Below are 4,881 nucleotides of genomic sequence, written 5' to 3'. Positions count from 1 at the left end.
ATCTTTGTCTAATTATCTTTTGAAATTGATAATATAAGGGGGAATGGGGAATGGGAATTGGGGGGAGAAAATAAAGAAAACATGAGAGAATATGTCATTCATCCATCCATCATAAATAGTGATGATCGAGACTATAAGGCATAGCATATAAATCTCTATTGTACAAGATATATGAGAAGAGCACAAGGAGCTAACGAATGCCCTGCAAACACGTTACCCCCCAACAAAACCAAAGTAGGAAAGAAACACTATTTTAGTTTAATACGTGCATCATCCCTACACCCAATCAAACTCAGTTGGTTGGTCTCTTTTTAGCCTAGCTGCTACAACTAAACAGCACCCTAGCTAGCTATAAGCTTCGCTTGGCCACCATAAACCACACAACACAGACAATCAGTCCTCCCTAAGAAATTCTCGTGCCTTGATCACTTTATAAAACTCATCACATGTCTTCTTCTCTTGCATGTGACCTTCCTTCCTTCCCCTATTAATTCCTCTCTTCCCCGCCCAAACCTCCTCTCTTCTCTTCATCCACTCATCTCCTCTCTCTCTCTCTCTCTCTCTCTCTCTCTCTCTCTCTCTCTCTCTCTCGCTGGTCGATCAGCTAGCTAGCACACAACCGCCTCTCTGTTTGATCTCATCTTATTGCAATATCCCTTGAAATTATGATACCTCCTGAGCAAGAAACCAGCATGACAAGCACTCCAGCTAACATTTTTCTCTCTACTCTGAACCGGCCCGACCAGAACGGTTCGGTTCATGCTGAACGGTCTGCTCCTCCAAGCAGTAATGTCAGCCCATGTTTGGGTGATGACATGCCAGCTGACCGACCCACCTCACATAGAACTTCCATTTTGCGCCAATCCTTGCGCCCTGTCACACTCAAGGTAATTACCAGACTAAATTTTTATGTTGCCAGATATTTGACATGTTATAATAATTCAGGTTTACATATCGTGTAACATGTTAAATTATCTGATAAAAAAAATTTATCGGACATTCATAATAATGTAGATACATTAAGCTAACATTTGTATGTATGTATTTTGATGGTGCAGTTTGAAGATGTCACTTACAGTATTAAGCTGCAAACCACAAAGGGAGGTTGTGTAGCTTCACATGAGCCAAAGCAAACACGCACTATACTCAATGGAGTGAGTGGGATCGTTCGACCCGGTGAGCTACTCGCAATGTTGGGGCCATCGGGCAGTGGCAAGACCACCCTCTTGACAGCCCTCGGCGGCCGCTTGCCTGGTAAAATCTCCGGCAAGATAACCTACAATGGCCAGCATTTCTCAAGCTCCATGAAGCACAACACCGGCTTCGTCACACAAGACGACGTCTTGTACCCTCACCTCACTGTTCTCGAGACCCTCACCTACACTGCCTTGCTAAGGCTGCCCAAGCAGCTCACTAAGGAAGAGAAAATGGAGCAAGCTGAGATGGTGATCATGGAGCTCGGGTTGACCCGGTGCCGTGATAGTATAGTTGGTGGGCCTTTGTTACGTGGCGTTTCGGGTGGTGAGCGCAAACGGGTCAGTATCGGGCAAGAGATGCTGGTTAACCCGAGCCTTTTGTTGCTCGACGAGCCCACGTCTGGGCTCGACTCCACCACCGCGCAGCGTATCGTTGCTACGCTGCGGCAGCTGGCCCGTGGTGGCCGGACGGTGATCACCACCATTCATCAGCCGTCCAGCAGGCTGTATCGGATGTTTGATAAGGTGGTGGTTTTGTCGGAGGGGTACCCAATCTATAGTGGGCATGCGGGTCGGGTCATGGAGTATTTTGGTTCCATTGGATATGAGGCCGGGTTCAACTTCATCAACCCTGCTGATTTCTTGCTTGATCTTGCCAACGGTATGAAATTTCTTCTCCATGTTTTTTATTTCTTTAAATTTTAATAGCATTATTAATTTCATTACGTTTCAGTATATTTCTTTAAATTTTAATAGCATTATTTCTTTAAATTTTACTTATAATTATGAACTGTAATTTAATTTTCTAGTATAATGTTGACCAAATTTTTTATTTTCCTAGCATAATAATATTTTTAAATTGATATAGAGTAATTTTAAAGAGATTTTTTTTCTTTTTTTGGCTAAAAAACTTTGAGATATATATATATATATATATATATATATATATATATATATATTATGTTATCGGATAATATATATTAGCTAAAGATAGGATGTCAACTTCACAATGTAATTATATTGAGAAACTTTTAACAGTTAATTGCTTTAGGTAAGAGTTAATTTTCACAATAATTATGTAGTGCGTGTGTGAGTGGTCCAAAAAGGTTTGATCGCACCGACTGCCTTGTGAATAGAATAGAGGGGGCAAAGGCAATCACGTCCCTCTTATTAGTCGCATTTGAAAGGAACACCTCACATGGCCAATATGGAGTATGGACTTGGTGCCAATCCAAAGCCCAAACTTTTTTTCTTTCTTTCTTAATTTAGCTATGAAATTGATAAAATCTAATTTTTATAAATTTGAGCTTATGGAGCATTTAAAAATGACAAATTTAATACGTAAAGATTTGTAACTCAAGTAGTCGAGATCGTTTACTTATTGCACTTAGGATGACTACTGCATGCCTCTCCACCAAGTAAACCCACCCAGCTTGAATTAGGCTTTTCAATATATGGTGCAAGCCAATGCATTGAAAGACTCTTACAACTCGATTTGACCCCTCATAAAAAACTTTCTGCTTTGCATCCTTTTCATTCACTTCTGTCAAATTTTGTAACAACCTGAAACTGATGGGATGCTGAATTCATTTCCATATGAGTATGGAGTGGTGGATCAAAAGAAAGGAAAAAAAAATCAAGAACTTTACATCACCATTCACCATCAAGATGATTAAACATAGTGGGTCATACATGGTTTTCTGTTTTATTGGTTTTTATAGGGTGATTGTTCTTCAATAATTGTAGTATGTTTCAAGGACCATCCAAATCATACAACTTTACCTTTAGTTTATCCATGAGTATGGTATTTTCTTTTATCAATGATCAATTTATTTTTTTGTTAAATTTCTTGAAAATTGATTGACAAGCAGGTATAGGACCTGATGCTAAACAGGATGATCAACTAGAGTATAATGGAAGATTAGAGCACCAAGAAGATCAAAACACAACCAAGCAGTTCCTAATATCTTCCTATAAAAAGAACCTATACCCTGTTTTGAAGGCAGAGATTCAGCAAAGTCATAAAGACACAGTTCTTGCTCCTTCAAGAACAACACCATCATCTAGAGGTAAGTAATTCCAACTAAGTCTCTCTAGGTCTTGCTGTTTGATTTGTGCTGTTGTGCATTGCGTTTTGATCATTTGTACATGGTACATCTGCAGGCAGTGGAAAGTACCAATGGACCACCAGCTGGTGGGAGCAATTTAAGGTTTTGCTGGAAAGGGGTTTAAAAGAGAGGAAGCATGAATCTTTCTCAGGCTTAAGGATTTTCCAAGTCTTGTCAGTTTCCCTTCTTTCAGGCCTTCTGTGGTGGCACTCTGACACTTCACATATACAAGATCAGGTATTGCAATTTCCACCCATCTATAATTTTCAGGCCTTAATAATATTTGAGCAATATTTGATCGCTATAAGCACTAATCAAATTAATATTACACTTTGAACAGGTGGGACTTCTTTTCTTCTTCTCCATATTTTGGGGCTTCTTCCCTCTATTCAATGCCATATTTGCATTCCCCATGGAAAGGCCAATGCTAGTAAAAGAACGCTCTTCGGGCATGTACCGTCTCTCTTCCTACTACTTTGCGCGAATGGTTGGTGATTTGCCAATGGAGCTTGTGCTCCCAACAGTGTTTGTGACAGTAAGCTATTGGATGGGGGGTCTCAAGCCTTCATTTGTCACATTTGCACTAACCCTTTCCATTGTTCTTTATAATGTTCTAGTCTCCCAAGGCCTGGGGCTAGCACTTGGGGCCATTCTAATGGATGTGAAGCAGGGCACCACTCTGGCTTCTGTGACCATGCTGGTGTTTTTACTAGCAGGTGGATATTACATCCAGCACATCCCATCTTTCATTGCTTGGTTGAAGTACATTTCCTTCAGCCATTACTGTTACAAGCTTCTTGTGGGAGTTCAATACTCAGTAAATGAAGTTTATGAGTGTGAGATGGGGATGCATTGTAGTGTCATGGACTTTCCTGCTATCAAGTATCTGGGACTTGATAGCATGTGGTCAGATGCAGCTGCTTTGGCTGTGATGTTGGTGGGATATAGGGTTTTGGCTTATGTGGCTCTAAGGATGGGGCAACCTCACTGACTTCTTGAATCTTGACGGTGATAGATCAGAAACTGACATGCACCCCTGCAGCTAGAGAATTTGATGACGTACTCTTCGATCTCCAATTTTATCAAAATAATCATATGGTTTTCAACTGATATTGTGAATCTGGATTTCATGCTGGCTGGAGAAATCTCAATTGTACTCCTTTTCATGGAAATTGATATGATATTATTAATTGTAGGTTTGTAAACAAAATTGCAATTCAATTTGCTGATGACAACTCTTATTCCATTATAACTTGAACAACAGAACTGTGAAATAAATAGAAAGAATTTCCTGAACCACTCGGGCTTGTTTAGATGAAGTAACCAAGCAATGATGTTTTAACAGTTTACCAAATTTCAGAAGTTATCACTTTGATGCAGTAAAAAGTTCTGCACTACTGCAATATGGTGTTCCAACCAAAATTTTACTTATTTCATTCTGTATAAAAGGTTCTGTGGTGCTTCATATTTTCCTTAAAACTACAAATGTATACACTTAACCTTCATGCTACTGAATTGAAAATTTTACAAAAATTTCAAATGAGGGAGATGCATGTTAGGCTGCAAAATGACATGAG

The 4,881-nt window shown here is 39.7% G+C and overlaps 1 protein-coding gene across 1 annotated transcript; it reads left to right on the top strand.

The window, feature by feature from the left end:
* The first annotated feature begins 221 nt into the window (after window positions 1-221).
* On the top strand, window positions 222-4,514 carry ABCG21 (ABC-2 type transporter family protein). The gene is made up of 5 exons (XM_021959461.2): window positions 222-887; window positions 1,059-1,857; window positions 3,068-3,265; window positions 3,360-3,541; window positions 3,645-4,514. The coding sequence occupies exons 1-5, from the start codon at window positions 666-668 to the stop codon at window positions 4,293-4,295; spliced, it is 2,052 nt and encodes a 683-aa protein (XP_021815153.1). The 5' UTR covers window positions 222-665; the 3' UTR covers window positions 4,296-4,514.
* The last annotated feature ends 367 nt before the right edge of the window (window positions 4,515-4,881 follow it).

This window comes from Prunus avium, chromosome 1 (genome assembly GCF_965620075.1).
Source record: "Prunus avium chromosome 1, drPruAviu1.hap1.1, whole genome shotgun sequence".
Lineage (NCBI taxonomy): Eukaryota > Viridiplantae > Streptophyta > Magnoliopsida > Rosales > Rosaceae > Prunus > Prunus avium.
Note: the sequence above shows the minus strand (reverse complement) of the source record. Positions and strands in the feature narration are given on the sequence as shown.